Source organism: Anneissia japonica, unplaced genomic scaffold (assembly GCF_011630105.1).
Source record: "Anneissia japonica isolate Jap-2015-1 unplaced genomic scaffold, ASM1163010v1 scaffold2149_len68864_cov123, whole genome shotgun sequence".
Taxonomy (NCBI): domain Eukaryota; kingdom Metazoa; phylum Echinodermata; class Crinoidea; order Comatulida; family Comatulidae; genus Anneissia; species Anneissia japonica.
The window spans coordinates 36,370-52,881 of NW_022684537.1; the positions used below are offsets into that span (position 1 = coordinate 36,370).

Sequence of the window (16,512 nt, forward strand, 5' to 3'; positions counted from 1 at the left end):
GTACATGGCAAAAAGTAATATGAAAGAGTTTTTTACACTGCTGAAATAATGTGCGATCCGGGAACAATTGCTGGGAAATTACCGAAACCAGACAAAAATCAGTTCGTGTCCAGTTTACTCAGCCGATTCAACAGAAATTAAATACTGTATAGCCATACAGTAAAATGACCATGTTACACTTTTTTTTATATGAGCCATTCAAATTATGCCCAGGCTCACTGTTATTATTTTTGCTGATTCCAGCATTGCTCTATTTCCATTTACAGAAAATTGTTATTGTACAGCAGTATATTACTGTGTTATAAACGTTATAAGATCGTTATCGTTGAAGTATAAACAGGCCTTTATCGTCAACCTGGGCTTCAATATTTGGAAAAGCTTTTGGTTTGTACCTGATTGTACTTTAAACATTTCTTATGAGGTAGTTCTTGTTATCACTTATTAAATGTTTCTATATCTTTTTTGGAAAGAGAACAAAAGATAGTTTCTGGTGACTAAATTGCATTCTGATGTGTTGAATTTGTGTAGAAAAAAATCATGGAAAATAATTTTATATAACCAATTTATTTACTAAGATAATTCATATACTGTATAAGGGTTTTTTGAAATGATAATACTGTTAGTGCAATAAACAAGCAATTAATTACCATTAATCATTTTTTAAACAAGTTAAATTGGATAACAATTATATTTATTATTACATTTACTAATCTTTACATTTAATGATAATAAAGCATGCTTTAGCATGAATACTGCAATCATAATCTAACTGTAAATTAGTGGAAAGTGTCTTCACTTTGTTTCAGTACTTAGCAAAGGTTGTCCCATTTTGTGAAAAAATAATAATAGTTCGTCAGTGTTAAATAATATCATGAGAGTCTCTTGTAGCATGAATACTGCAATAGTAATCAAACAAGTATTTCATTAATCAAATTGTAAATGATTTTAATTGAATTGCAATTATACAGTATATAGTAGAGTAGTAATACTAATTACATTAAAAAAAAAAAAGACATGCATATTGTTTTTAAGGTTGTTGGACATACTGTATTACTAAAATAAATATGCTATTACGAAGCACACAAAACCTGGTATAGTGTAATGCCTTAATTTTGTTAATAAATAGGTGCCTAGTATCGTCAGGAAAATTGAATCATACAATTTTACATCTTACACTGTATTGTTTGCTCTGTAATTCATAAGCTATTGGAATTATGCTTTACATAGTCTATTTTATAACCATAGTGAATGATACGCAGATTGTATAGGCCTATTTATGAACAAAAAACACCTCAATTTCAGGGCATTCTATATTATATAGTTGAATTGCATTTTAATTAACCAAAAATAAATTATTGTTAAAATATACAATTTTAATAGATAAAATTAATTTAACACAGACATAGTAATTCATACTGGCAATACATTAACATAGGTACAGCATGAGGAGCCTCTGGTCAAAGGAGAAGCTAAAATTCACTTGTCTGGGGAGGATATTTAAACTCTGTGTAGTTGGCAGTGGGTTCAGGAAATGCCTCATGTATGGACTTCATTACACGACATCAGCACTCGCCTGTCTTTGCCAAGATAACCACAGCACCAACGTACAAATTGCTGATAGGCTGTATACCTGTAACGACTGAAAAAAAAAATTATGAAGCAATATTAATATAGATTTTTTTTTGTGTGTGAGGGGAAGAGAAAACAGGAATTAAAGCATAACTACACCTCATAAATAGTAATCAGATTTAATAAAATATTTTATTGGTCAATTCCACTTGTAAGCAGTGGGGTATTTTGCAAGACTTGCATGTAAGTGCACACACAAAGAAAAAGTAAGGTACCACCAAAAATATTAACTAATGTATGCCTAATAGAACAAAAATATATGTTGATGTTTGCGGTACACCACATAGGCAGTTTTGAAAAGAACTGTTGTAGTTAAGAAACTCTCAACGTTTTGATTGAGTTGCTTCAGTCATCGCTTCAGTCGTCTTCGGGAGAATAATACCTGCAGAAATTGCAAACAGGGAAATACTTATATGTTTGAGTAGAGAAGTACAAAAATAATTCATCTATGTATTCTTTACCTTTCGACTCCCCCTTTGGTCACAGGCTCCTGGTATTGTGAAACATACTGCCAATATGCAATTTGTAGTGTTACAGGATTTAAGATGGCTGGTTCAAACCAAGGATGTGTGGTAATGCACCCATTGTGGTATGGCTCTTCATTGTTTATTAGCATAACCTTTTCAATCTGTTAAAAAAAGATGGAACATGAATTTATGAAAACTTAAAAAATATTTAATCTGCAATACAACACAGGTAATGTAATACACGCCTTTTCCACAGCGCAGTAGTACTATTAGTACTCTAGACTAGCATTGCTTTATTTACCATATGAGAGTTTCCTGTGTTAAAAACATGATTTATACTACACTTATTGATACTTGTACTTTATAATAAGAGAAATCTCATATTATTGATACCTGGAGTCTCTTATACACATCTAGATGTGTATAAGAGACAGACTGCACTGTAATGCTTAGGCCTATTTTAATACATTACTTAGATAGGGTTTTCTTTTTCCATCTTGATTTCAGAGGTCAAAAACATTTTTCAATTTTTTTTTCAATCATATAGTGGTGTAGAATAGTCTTTTGAGAACATTTTCCAGAAAAAAATAAGGTTGTACGACCCACCGTTATGAAGTTTTAGATAACATGAGGTCAAGAATTCTGCTTCAAAGCTTATTTTCATGGTACTGTAGGGAGGAAGATTTTTTTTTTCTCACATCAAACATGAAAAAATAGTGTCACAAGGAAAACCATGAGTCCAAAATTTCATACAAGAAATTATGTAATTCATCTAAACCAAGCAGAAACTTTGCCTATGAATAACAATCATAATGCAATTTCTCTAAATAATAATGCACAATTTACTCCAACACAACAGGCATCATGGATGCCATGTGGCTACAATAGTATAGTGATCTGGCTCACATGCGGATGGGTGGTAAATAGACCTATATATTTAATGGAGTTTTGTAAAAAAAAAAAAAATTCAAGTCAGTGGCCTCTCTGATGGTTGGGAGGGGATGCTAACCAATTCTTTTATTTTACATGGCCTTAATTTGTATTTTAATCGAATGGTTCTTACTTCTTGACAACAGGAACGATTTTTCCACATCTCTTCCACGACGCAGTTTCCACAAGTACACTGAAAATAACAGAAATGCATTTTTTGTTATTAAACTAATGATTTTTTATAGAACATAATAGAAGGACTAGGCCCAATTATCATAACTCAGACAGGTTCTATTTCCCTAAATAGAAGCCCAGGGTATGATTTTAATGGCTCAGTTGACTTCTAGTCTACAAATACTTTCAGAAAAAAAATATCAAAGATACGCTTTAAATTATGCATGCAATGTTAAAATATTCCGTTTGGTTTTCCATCCATACAACTTTAAATAGGGCACACTGATGTCAGATTTAAAAGGATATTTTTTTTTAATTTTGTTAAAATGGAATTCCCCTGGGTATACACCCACCTACTAACTAGGCTAAAATAGGCCAAACATGGCAATAGGACTTAGTCTATTAGTATCTAGTACCACCCTAACCCTCCCTACAGTATAGGCCTAGCCAAAGATGTACTAGCCTAGATAGGCAAAGAAGGGCTATCCTAGGCATATAGACCTCGCTAGACTAGGCCTAGGCTATAACACAGGCCTAGCCTAGGAAGGTAGACCCCAGACTATGAATTGGCTAGGCCTAGTTAGAAGCCGATCCACCCAAACAAAAAAATGCCATAAAAACCGTCCACGCAATTGGAAAAATAAGGGCCAATTTCCACGCAGATTTTTCCGAAAAAATCTTTTAGACTAGGCCTAGGCCGGTAGGCCTAGCCGTACGGACTCTAGGCCTACCCTCTAGCTATAGGCCTAAGCTTTGCTTTGACATAATATATAATAAATCTGCTACGGGATGTCAAACAACCAGTATATGATGTTCAAAAAACATGTGATATGAATAAAATTACCATTCCTGTCTTGCCGCACGTTTATATTTCCCGGTAAACCTAGGCGAATAAGTTCACCAAGTTCATCATCATCAGCAACAGCAATTACAAGATCATGTTGCAATCATGAATATATCACCGTAAACGGAAGAAAGAGAATATAGCAGAAAGATATTTTGTTAGTGGAAAGATAGCAAAACAATAATACTTAGGACTATGATAAACCGATTCACGAACTAAAATATATAGGGCCCATATTAAATTTTTCGTTTTCGCAACTCCTTCGACGCTCCATATATTTGTTCGAAATAAACCGCGACCGAAACGAAGCGCGACCGAAACAAAGCGCGACCGAAACAAAGCGCGACCGAAACGAAGCGCGACCGAAATGATCGGCTACCACAGCGACGGGCCTTGCTTGGTTCATCGTCGCCAATAAATGCCATAATTTTGCCAAAATTTACAATACGGTTTCAAAAATGACGCTTAGGAAAGATAAGCCGGACAATACTGACAAGCTTGAAACTAGCCAATCAGAGAGCACCACGCCTAAACTGGCTCCACTTGTGAATCTTAACTCGGTGTCTAATACACCTGATTTGCTCGACATAATTCGACATAAAGCCGGTTTTCCACTAAGCGAATTTATTCGCGCGAATCGAAAGCGTCGGTTCATAAGCATGCGCATTCACATTTCTATCGGGTTTTTGCGAAGCGAAAAAATGCGCAACCAATTAGAGCTCAGAAAGCGTACCGAAGATTTGTTTCGCGCGAATAAATTCGCCTAGTGGAAAACAGGCTTTTTTGGTATAATTCTAAATCAACATCTAAACTGGAATAGACATTGTGATCACATTTCCAATAAAATCTCTAAAACAATAGGCATTCTTAATAAAATTAAAAATATTATCCCTAAAAGTGTAATGGTAACGTTTTATAACTCTCTAATAGTGCCACATCTAAACTACGGCATACTTGTTTGGGGTTATGGTTGTAAAGGTTACAATGCTACAAAAAAAAAACTATACGTATTATTACCTTAAGTAAATATAATGCTCATACTGAACCTCTGTTAAAGAAGCTAAATTTGCTTAAGTTATCTGATATTCATAAACTCTGCCAATTAAATTTTTACCATAAATATATGAATAGCATGTTGCCTGCGTATTTCCAAACTTGTTTTTTCCATACGAATGCTAATGTGCATTCACATAATACAAGAATACAAACACACTTACATGTTATGCGTGTACATCACGAATTTGCAAAAAAAATGCATTCGTTCTAGTTGTCAACCATAAACTAAACTAAATCCTTTTCGAGCCACTTGGGCTCATAGGGCTGGAGCTTATCCCCAGTTTCTGTAGTGTGAAGCGGATGAGAGTTGTACTCCCACTGGACGGGACACTAGTCCATCGCAGGTTAGTAACCAGCAGTTTACTGGTACCCATTGATACAGCTGGGTGGACTGAAGCAATGTAGCTGAAGTGCCATGCCCAAGGACACAAGCTAATCTGCACAGTGGAGACTCAAAACCCAGACCTTCTTACGATTGAAAGCCCAAACCTCAAACGCTGCGCCAAAGTACCGCTACGTTGTTGTAAACCATACTGGAAATTTAATAATTGATAAGGTACATGCTCATTCTCTGAACGGATTCACAACATACACAAAAATGTATTTATAAATGATTTAAATGATTATTTTGAGGTGTGTGTTAATAATAATTGCTATATTTATAGGCCAACTGATAATTGACTTTTATTTTCTTAGTAATCACATCTAAAAAAATCTCTAATGCACGTTCATTTTTACCTGGTATATACTATGAAATTTACGTATTGTGTACGTTATATACAGTATAATATTGTTTTTACCTTTTCTAATTACATTGTGCTTGTAGAGAAGAACTATTTTTATTACTTTGTCACCAAAATGAATCATAATATTTAGAACTGGTAGTGCGGGTTTCTTTGGTGATGGCATAGCCGGGGTCGGGGGCTGGAATCTTCAAATGCATATAATTGTTATTTTTAACACTATTATTCATTAATAGGCCTAAATGAAAATAGTAATGGTTCTATTATTATCTTTATTATTATTTATTATTATTATTATTATTATTATTATTATTAATATTATTATTTTTATTATTATTATTATATTCTTAGATTTTTGAGGTTTTCATGGGTGGCTCTTATGCTAGCGGCATCAAAAATCAAAAATAATATAGCCTAAATATATTCTCATAAAATATCCCTCATCACCCAAAAGCATAACAAATTTGCTTACTATTTACAAACATTTTTGAAAACATTCCCCCCTAAAAAACACTATCATGTTAAGGGTGGAGATTGGGGTCAGGATGACGACGACGATCAGACCAGGGGCGAAAAATGTTCCGCTGTTGTAGGCCTAAGCATAGGCCTACCTAGTACTACACCTGTAATTTGTTAATTCTTGTGAAATTAATTAATTACATTTTTCTAGTTAATATTGTTTAATATTTTCCAATTTTCAATTTGTAATATTTCCTTGAATCTGCCACTGAATCTTTTCAATAACAACAATAACACATGCAATAGTAATAATTAGAAAAAGAGTACAAACTTTTTTTTTGTTCTATAGATTGAACGTTTTAAACTTTATTTAATAATTTGTTTTTATATAATATAATAAAAATGAAAGAATTTAACAAGAATTTAAGTTACAGACGAACAAAGTATTATCTAATTACAATATTATTACGTTTATTTTGTCAAATCACGATACAAAATTAAGAACTCAATTGTGCCAAAAAAAAGAACTTAAAATACGTCACAAAACGCTACAAACCCGGAGCGGTTGGTGCTTTCCCCCCCACACCCCAAAAAGTGGGCCCTTCGCGGCCCCTGGCCCCAGCGCCTGGCCCGGGCCCTTCGGACCTTAAAAGCTCCTCTCCCACGAGGGGTTTTTTCAGCATACGACTTACAAGAGAATGCCGAGTTGCTAACTCGGCAAACTTGGCAAAAACTCGTAGGACGATTCGGAAAGCTCGGAGAGGACTCTTACCTACTCGTAGCGTACGACTCTTAGGTGAAATAAACCTAGGTGGGAGAGGGGCTTAGTTTCGCCACTGATACTTTGTAGTTCGCATTTACAATTTTCGCACTTTTTTTTATTAACCTATTTGCTTCAAAATACCATTTTAAGGGAAAAAGTGTCAAATTTTAAATTTTTTGAGGGAGATGATCTTTGACATACTGTAACTCCAAAATATCAAAAGTGATAATGTCTGATTTTTCAAATAGGTGTTTTATTTTGTATAATAGGTCAGTTTTTGGGAAAGTATCAGACAAAAAGGTTGTTAGCTTAGTATTTAGTATTTTCGTATTTATTTAATAAAATATGTATTATTAAATTTAGCGGAAAAAGTCATAAAAAAAAATGTTTGGTCACAAGCTAATATAATTTGTGATCATATAGATCATTCGATAGATAATTTTCATAGCGTTTGTGTGATATCAAATATATTCAACTTGAATTTTCCAATGACGGACTAGTTTTAAAATACAATTTTTGGGTAAAAACGTGTTAACTTTGCCATTTCTTAGTCAATTTTAGCACTTAAATCAAAAATTCATCGTGTGAACCAAGAGCTAATGATGAGGATTTATTTTGTTGCCAGCTTGTAACAAATCATATCTACGCAAAAAATGTTTTGAGCACTTTCAATCTTAATCCGCATAGAAGATTACTTTGCTCTTTCCACTGTACAAACGTAATTTGCATGATGAATTCTCATATTTTCTAGATTTATGTCAATATAAAAACTAACAATGGTAAGACACCTACAAGACTGATGCTACGATAAATTTCGTGCAGATATGTGTACGCGTCTGGAAGGTAAATCGTCACAAATTTTTGGTCCTTATTCAAATATATGTATATGTATGTAATCTTGTATGATTATTGAACTGTATATTTTACCGCTATCATAATCAGTGTGTTGTATTGCAAAATTGGGAAGTTCCACAAGGTTTTACCATTGGACCTATCCTCTACTTGATATGCATACAACCACTTGGTATGATCATTCAGAAGTATGACATACCTCATGTACGCAGATGATACTCTTGTGTGCACACCCTTTCCCTTAAAGTGTTTCAATGTAAAATTGCACAATTGCGAGAAAGAACAACGCTCGAGCTCAACTAAGGATGCTAGGCCTACGCTAGCAGCAAGGCCCGCCCATTTTAGTCCATATGGGGGAGCGACGAACTGAAATTGAAAAAAAAAAATAATGAAAATTAAACAGTCCAGTTAGCCCTACAAAGGGCAAAACCAATAAAGCCAAAAACGGGACAAAGCCACATCCAATCGGAGACGGTGGAAGTGCAGCAGCGCCAAATTCAAACGGCACGAGCAAGCCTAGCATAACGACAGGTAATACACATGGCGACAATGGTGAGTTCGAAGCAATTTTTAAAGAATGTAACAAGTGTCAGTGAAAACGACAGAGAAATACTTTGTGAAAAATGCAACGTATTATTAAACTATATAAAATCTGATGAAGACCATCTCAGCCCCAACCATGAATTGGACTGAGGTAACAAAATGTATAATTATAGTACATCTAGATTGCCGGAAATGGCACTCTCAGACTTAAGCTTTAACATAATTTCTTTTTTTCCCATGTTTTTTCATAATCTTTTTAATATTCTATTACTATTATTATCTTATGAATTTGGCTCATTACTATTGTTATTATTATAATTTTGTTGTATAAAAAGTTTGATCCTGACACTATTTTTTTTTCCATCTAATTTGGTCAATTGTAATTATCACCAACCCAGTAAATTCGCAAATCTCATTAAATAACATTAATCTAAAGAATAAATTCTCATCTTTACACATGAATTCCCGTAACCTGGTTAAAGTCCAATAATCCCCTAGTTCATATTCCACGTTATTCATTTGTCTCGAACAACAGATTCGGACGGGCTAGCGGAGGTATAGCTCTGTATATTCGGAATGGGCAATCTTTTAAAGAAAGAATTAGCTTAACTATAAATCCTTCCTTATGCGAATCCTTGTTCATTGAAATTGAACAATTTTATGGTAAAAATATTATTGTTGGTATCATTTACAGGGCGCCTTCACTTGATTCAATATCCTTTATTGATGCTTTTGATCTATTATGACATGATCTGTCTAAAGAAGACAAACAAGTATATTTATTAGGTGATTTAAATATCGATTTACTTAAATATCAGACCAATGACAATATTTTTCAAAATTTTGTGAATTCTCTTTTCAGTATTTTTTTTATTCCCACAATTAATAGACCCACGCGTCTTATATAGTGATATCAGTGATCATCTGCCTATATTTAATTTTACTTCCTTGTGTACCAAACGTAACGATCCAACTAAATGATCTTATACACGCAGAAAAATTAATGAAACAACTACTACAAACTTTATTGAAGAACTTGAAAATACTTCTTGGATTGACGTTTATCAAATAAATGATCCTCATACTGCTTTTAAATTATTTGAATCTGAGTTCAAGCATTTATTTAATAAACATTTTCCACTTTATGAGCAACCTGTTAAGAAAAAAAAACAAAACTGAAATCTTGGATGACCGATGGGATTCTTACTTCAATTAAACATAAAAATAAATTGTATGCTAAATCTCTCCATCACCCCTCTAACAAAAATATAAAGAAATACAAACAATTCCGAAACAACCTAAATTCGATCATCCGTAAAGCTAAGAAGAATTTTTACGAAGAACAATTCAATCAACAACAAAAAATAATATCAAAGGTACTTGGAAAATTATTAATAACCTATTAAAAAGAATGTGGGCAGGGATCAGGTTTGCAATATAATATGCGATGGGACACCATCCAATGATGCCTGTAAAATTGCCAACCACTTTAATAATTTTTTTGTTAATATTGGCCCCACCATGTCAAGCATAATCGACCTGACTGATACAAATTTCCAATCTTACCTTCCCCAACCATGCCTCAACTCTATATTTCTTAACCCTGTATGCACTGAAGAGATCACTTCCATTGTTACAAATTTTGAAAATAGCAAAGCACCTGATATCGACGGTATAAATTTGTCCATTTTGAAAAAAATGTATCCATTTAATTTCTGAACCCCTCTCCTTTATCTTTAATCCAAATTTTTAAGTCCAGTGACAGATCAAATTCTACTAACTATCGCCCCATTTCAGTACTCTCTGTTTTTTTCTAAAATATATGAACGACTTATCTATGACCGAACTTATAATTTTCTTCAAAAAAACAACATATTACACCCTAATCAATTTGGTTTTCGCAAAAAATGTATAATACTTCAACTGCACTTCTTCAACTCACAAATGATATTGTTAGAGCCTTTGAGAATCATAAACTTTCAATTGGTATTTTTATTGACCACACTATCAACCATGATATTTTTCTTTATAAACTTCTACATTATGGAATACGCGGCCCTGCATATAATATTTTCAAAAACTAATTATTTTAACTAACCGTAAACAATGCACAAATTTGAATCAAACTTTGTCTTTCTGCCTGTCACCTGTGGAGTCCCTCAAGGATCTTTGCTTGGTCCCCTTTTGTTTTTGCTTTACATCAACGATATATGCAATTCTTCCAAATTATTTTCTTTTCATTTATATGCAGATGATACTACCCTTCTCCATTCGGCTAATGATATCGGCTCCCTTTATAAAATTTCCAATGATAATTTACCTAATGTTCTCAAATATTTCTCTGCTAATAAACTCTCTGTTAATTTGAAGAAGTGCAATTGAATTATCTTTCAAAATGTCCATAGATCACTTGATAATGACATAAGTCAACTCAAAATTAATAATCAGGTAATCACCTTGTTAATAAAACTAAATGTGTAGGTGTTATTGAATAGTCGTTTAAGTTGGAAAAAACATATCTGAAGTTGAATATAAATTTGCCAAAATTATCGACATTATTTACAGGTTATCCTCTTTTGTTCCCCACAATATTCTCCGTGTTTTATACTATTCTTTGATCCTTCTCTGCCTGAACTATTGCAACTTGGTCTGGTCCAACACTTACCCTTTCCATTCTAATAAACTGTTGCTCCTCTAGAAGAAAGCCGTTCGAATTATGTCGGGTGCACCTCCGCGAGCCCACACCGATCGTTTATTTTCCTCCCTTGGTCTTCTAAAAATTCATGACATCAACCATCTTCAGCAGTGCGCTTTTATTTTTTCATGGGTAAATTTCTCCCCCCCCCCCTCAATTTAAATCATTGATTAATTTCAATTTTGATTATCATAGTCATTTTACCCCCTCTTCAAATCATCTTCATATTCCCTTTCATAGAACCACTTCTTTCCAGCACAATATTCAATACACTGGTACTAAGCTATGGAACAATCTCCCTCACTCCATGTATAATTCCTACTCTAAAAGAATTCTGTTCAAGACGTTCAAGACTGAAAAAACATCTCTTATCAAGTTATGCATAATTTTCTCCTTTTACCCATTCTCGATCTGCATTAGCAACTCGTTACATTTTGTTTTTGTCCCAATATTATAAAAGAAAAAAATGCATTTCTGAGCACCCTCGTGTTGTCTGCTTTGCCTGTCTTGTCTCCTGTTGTCCTGTCCTATCCTTGTTGTCCCGTCCTGTTCTGTTTTGGCTTTGGTTTTTCTGTGTGTTTATTTCAGGGCAGCCCTACACAAGCTCCGCTTTCTGGGTTTCGCCCCTCAAACTTGGCTAGTTATTTATTATTTGCATTATTATTACTTTTGAGAAATAAATGTTCTTTTGAACTTGAACTTGAAAATTAGTGGGTGGGGAGGGAGAGGCTGGCTGGGGAACCTTAAATACACTACTGAATTGAAATCAACATAGTAATCATGATTACAGTACTCGCGCGAACAAGCGCCCCGTTCGAATAACCGCCCCGCTCGAATAACCTCCCCTCCTAACGTTAACATTTCCTTATGAGCCCCGTTTAAATAAGCGCCCCCCTCATAAGGTTTTCTTTTTAGCAGGTCAATAATCCAATCAATCCTGGGACTGTGGTTGTTGGCATGATTTGAGCTGTAGAGTGGAAACGCATTCTTTTTTAGTCAATAATAATAATAATAATAATAATAATAATAATAATAATAATAATAATAATAATAATAATAATTTATTGGGAAACTACACTTTTGAATCAGTAGCACATCTCGCATGATAAAGTTGGGTAAAAAAAATATAATACTTCAAACAGAATACAATACACTAAAGAAAACAAAGTATAAATTGAGTAACCGTCACTCAGGCATTTGACAATCCCCCCACCCCTATCCAATACCCACCCTCGTCAAAGTATTATATGCAATGATACCTCAATACTCATTTCAATCCCCTTATTCAATAAAAATAAATATAATATATTATACGAAGTAAACAAAACTTAAAACTAAAAAGTAGTAAAAAAACGACAAAGGAAAATGCATTAAACTTAAAAACAAATATGTTCAGAATACCGAACATCCCTGAGAGCATACATTTCCCTCATCAATAAAACTAAACCCCTTATTAGCAGAAACAATATTCTAAGTAATGTTATTCCCTCCCCAAACTATGCATTTTCCCCTTCCCCTTAAAAACCTAAGCAACATACATCAAAAATAGTAATGCAGGAAAGCTAAAAAACTAAATGAAATTGAAAACAGAGGTGAACTGAATAGCAGTACTACAAAGCAAAGTTAGAGCATGGAATTCAAAATCTTGTTGCGGAATTTCCTTGCTCTTTTGGTATATCTTTTGGAAAACTTGTCGAAGATATTTTCATACTTTCTAATAAGGAGCAATGATGAACAAACCAAAATATGATGTTGTTTTAGGTCATCGTTTGCATTAATAAATTCATTATACAATTCTTTATTGTCAAGTAAAAATTTCATCAATACGTAGATTTTGCAGGGCTGGGCAGAGAAAGAGGAAATGTCTTGTATTCTCGTCTGAATTTAAATTGCATAGGGTACATTTTTTATTATTATTTGTGGACCAATTTGATGTTCTGGAATTTAATGGTAGAGTATTTGATCCAAGTTTAAATTTCAATGCAACCCCCTCAAAGTCCGTTTTATCAATAAGGTAAATTATGTTGTAATACAGGATGTGTTGTTAAAAATGCATAAACTGAGAGTGATGATTTGTTTTGAACCAACGATGTGTGCTCATTTCAATTATCCTGCTGAAGTATTTCACACGGGCAATTTTATGTAGCTCATTGATGGGAGACCATCCGAGTTTTCCATATAATGCGGCACAAGGTGTGTTCCATGGTGTGTTATAGTATATAAGTATAGTATATAAGTTGTAAGCGTTCCAATTTTGTTATATCAAGATTGCTTAAAGTACACCATACAGAACAGCGGTAATTTATGGAAGGAAAGGCAACTAACCGCCATAGAATATCTCCATAGTAAACTCTGTTAAAATTGTCAAAGTTACTAATAATTGATTATATATATGCAATTAATCTTTGACCTTTTTGGATGACATTATCAAATTGCATATGCTCATTTAATTTCCGTGATATAATTACACCCAGATATATGTAAGATTCTGCTTCTGTGAACCCTTCCCTAATTTCCATTTCTTTTCTTTATTAACACGTTTTCCCGTAACCAAAATATTTGACTTGTCAAAGTTAAAATTTAACTTCCATTCTTGTGCAAATTTACCTGCAATGTCTAGCAGATTTTCCATATCAAAATAAGGGTATTTCTCTTTGACAGATGATAAGAGCTCCGATCCCTGGACAGATGAGAGCTCCAATTTCTGGACAGACATTATATTTCCAACTTTAATCTTTTTACATATTTTTCTATGTCTAGTCCTACTCCTCTTTTTCTTTTTTCGACCTTAAGCACATTCTCATCTGAGTTTTCAAAAAATACAATGATCCTGCCATCCTGCTAATCTCAATAGGCCGATGGCCAACAAGCTAACCACTACCCACCACTAACTGCATCTGCTATTTTGCTGTTATGTAAATATTCACACATTCTTGTTACGAGCCATGTTCTCTAGACGATTATCTTTTCTAACCACTATTTGTAATGTCCTTATATAATATTTTTTTCATTCAAAAAGTGCCTCTTGACTTTTTAATTATTAAAATAATTTCCCATAAGAACCTCTCGATTTTCATCTATTTCCATAAGCGCCCCCTCAATTTCCCCTCTGTTTTCATAAGTATTGATAAATTTTTGTGTCGACTTGTTTTCATTTACTGTAATGGAAATCTATTCGAATGACGTAGGTTGTATTAACCGACTCTTTCAGCTGGTAACATATCACGGTGCCTTTTCGACATTATAATTTATTTTCCGAACTTTAAAATTAGTTGTTCCTTGCACTTAGCAAGACTAGTAATTTTTAGTTGATTTAGGGCAGTAACAAAATTTTGATAATTTTGACAAAGTATAATTTTGCATGCTCGCTTTTGCAACCTCTCAATGTAGTTAGACTGGTGTTTAGTAAGACTACAGTGCCAAACTACACGTGCATACTCAGTCAGTGGCCGGATATAGAGTTGGTAAATACTAAGCATGTCCCCAATTGGGACATTATAACCTCTCTCAGTGCTGACAGAAACATTCTTTTACTTGCTCTAGAAATTATACAATTAACTCGTACATCCCAATGTAAATTGTCTTGTAACTCAAGTTCTAACAACTTTATATTATGGACAGTATCTATATTTTCACCATTTATAGTGTATTGGGGATAATTGATCAGGGACTTCATGAAATTGATAATGATAACATGACATTTGGCTGGCTTGGGCTGCATGTCATTATCTCTACACCAATTACCTGGAGAATCCAGTTGGGTTTAAAGTTCTGACGTGTATCTTTTGTATTAACTATTTCTCCTGGGGTTAAATCATCGACAAATTTCCAACGATTTTCAGTAGTGGTTGCTGCATCATTTACCATAACTGTAAATATGTTGGTTCCCAATTTGTTACCCTGGGGACACCACAAGTAATAGTTTTAAGTTCGGAAACATGTCCTTTGAATTTATGAATGGGCCCTAACTATTTCAGCAGTTATGACGAAAAATCGTGCACTTTATGATCAAAACATGAAACTTGGCACACATGTACTATGAACCATAACTAATATCTCACGTCAACAGCACCCTCATTCGGCCAATTAAAAGCGCCCTCCAGTGGTAAAAAAAACACTGACATTTCTATTTTAGTCATATTTATGGCAGTTTTCCTTTCAACTTTAAAGTTAGATTTAAGCAACATTTTATGGTATTGAGGAACAAAAGACAACGGTTAATTGAAGATATTTTTAAAACTGTCAACCGGGTGTTCATGGCATTATTGAAAGACATTGGACATTTAAAAAAAAAAAAAAAAAAAGATCCAATGAAATCAAAAATCTTGTAAAACCATACCTAGGCATGGTACTTAACCAATCTGCTCAATGTAAAAATAAATACATAACTAAAATAACCCCCAGAAACATACCACGATGAACTTTTTAACATATATTTTACAAAATGTTTATTTTTAATATAAATGTATACTTTCGATACCAAAATCCCAGGATCATTCAGATAAAATGTATGACAGTATTCAAGTTCAAATTAAGCAGCTTTTTATGGTATAAAAATGACAACGCATAATCAAAAAGTTTTGCAAAACCATTAACCGAAGTTCATGGCTTTATTGAAAGACATTCAGAATTTAGAGAAAACACAAAGATGCGTTATCCCATGCAAACCTCAAATTTCCAAGGACAAAACATCTTTAAAAATACATCTTGGCAAGGCACTTTAACAATCAACTAGGCAGAAAATGATATATTAAGGATTTTACTTCGCGAGGTAGGTACGGTAAGCTGTTGACGCTACGGTTCGTAGTGCGGAAAGAGTGACTGAACGCGGCAAGGTGCCTAGGGAATTTAGCCTAGACCCCCTTCGTAAATGTATTTTTATCCTGGCTGCTTGTTCAGGATGCAATAATTTATTTTCAAAATTATTCATAAAAAATATTTATAAATATAAAAATCTATAATTGGAAATAATTTATTTTATTTATTTTTAAAATAATCTTACAACACTAAAATAACAGGTTATTTAGAAGAATTTCGGTCCGTAGTGCGGAAAGAGTGACTGAACGCGGCAAGGTGCCTAGAGAATTTAGCCTAGACCCCCTTCGTAAATGTATTTTTATCCTGGCTGCTTGTTCAGGATTCAACAATTTATTTTCAAAATTATTCATAAAAAAATATTTATAAATATAAAAATCTATAATTGGAAATAATTTATTTTTAAAATAATCTTACAACACTAAAATAACAGGTTATTTAGAAGAATTTTTTAAAATTATCTTTTAATTGGTATTAATCATTATTGTATTAATCCGCCTTTAGAAAACGTTATATTTAACAATATTTCTGACACTTAAAAC

General features: G+C 33.4%; 1 protein-coding gene across 2 annotated transcripts; it reads right to left on the minus strand.

Moving 5' to 3' along the window:
* Window positions 1-6: 6 nt before the first annotated feature.
* On the minus strand, window positions 7-3,939 carry LOC117106132. 2 transcript variants are annotated; one of them, XM_033247488.1, is made up of 4 exons: window positions 3,821-3,939; window positions 3,160-3,219; window positions 2,091-2,257; window positions 7-1,639 (listed from the first exon to the last, which is right to left on the minus strand). In XM_033247488.1, exons 2-4 carry the CDS (start codon window positions 3,187-3,189, stop codon window positions 1,537-1,539), a joined length of 300 nt encoding a protein of 99 aa, XP_033103379.1. In that variant the 5' UTR covers window positions 3,190-3,219; window positions 3,821-3,939; the 3' UTR covers window positions 7-1,536. The 2 variants fall into 2 exon arrangements, with proteins under 2 accessions (XP_033103379.1, XP_033103375.1); XM_033247484.1 differs by having other exon boundaries at window positions 3,160-3,939.
* Between the last annotated feature and the right edge of the window lie 12,573 nt (window positions 3,940-16,512).

Excerpts from the sequence above, each read along its gene's own strand:
- LOC117106132 (XM_033247484.1), bottom strand. The coding sequence starts at position 3,240 with ATGCATTTCTGTTATTTTCAGTGTACTTGTGGAAACTGCGTCGTGGAA. Across the intron at positions 2,258-3,159 it reads ATCGTTCCTGTTGTCAAGAA|ATTGAAAAGGTTATGCTAAT; the intron begins GTAAGAACCATT and ends TTTTTTTAACAG. Across the intron at positions 1,640-2,090 it reads ACCAAAGGGGGAGTCGAAAG|TCGTTACAGGTATACAGCCT; the intron begins GTAAAGAATACA and ends TTTTTTTTTCAG.